We start from the raw sequence: 267 nt of genomic DNA, 5'->3' as shown, positions 1-267 counted from the left end.
ATGAGCCCGGCACAGCGCTACAGCCCCAGCAACGGGCTGAGCCACCCTCCCAACGGGCTGGGGCACCCTCCGGCCGCTCCCCCCCTGCCCCAGCACTACCGCCTGGAGGACATGGCCATGGCGCACCACTACCGCGATGTCTACCGGCACCCCGACCCACGGGAGCTCCGCGAGCGCCAGCGGCCCACTGGTGAGTGCTGGTATCCCCCAGGGCTTGGGGGGGGGCAGGCAAGGGCCTGGGGACCCCCCCCCCCCCCCCCAGGACCG

The 267-nt window shown here is 74.5% G+C and overlaps 1 protein-coding gene across 1 annotated transcript in view; it reads left to right on the top strand.

Moving 5' to 3' along the window:
* The window catches only part of LOC104408660 (protein CBFA2T3-like), a gene marked incomplete at its 3' end in the record, with an annotated part of 1,466 nt that continues 1,199 nt past the window's right edge, over positions 1-267 (top strand). Inside the window, exon 1 of the mRNA XM_010018323.1 lies at positions 1-190. Within this exon, the coding sequence (XP_010016625.1) occupies positions 1-190 (190 nt within the window). The remainder of the gene's footprint in view (positions 191-267) is intronic.

Source organism: Nestor notabilis, unplaced genomic scaffold (genome assembly GCF_000696875.1).
Source record: "Nestor notabilis isolate BGI_N333 unplaced genomic scaffold, ASM69687v1 scaffold25307, whole genome shotgun sequence".
Lineage (NCBI taxonomy): Eukaryota > Metazoa > Chordata > Aves > Psittaciformes > Psittacidae > Nestor > Nestor notabilis.
Note: the sequence above shows the minus strand (reverse complement) of the source record. Positions and strands in the feature narration are given on the sequence as shown.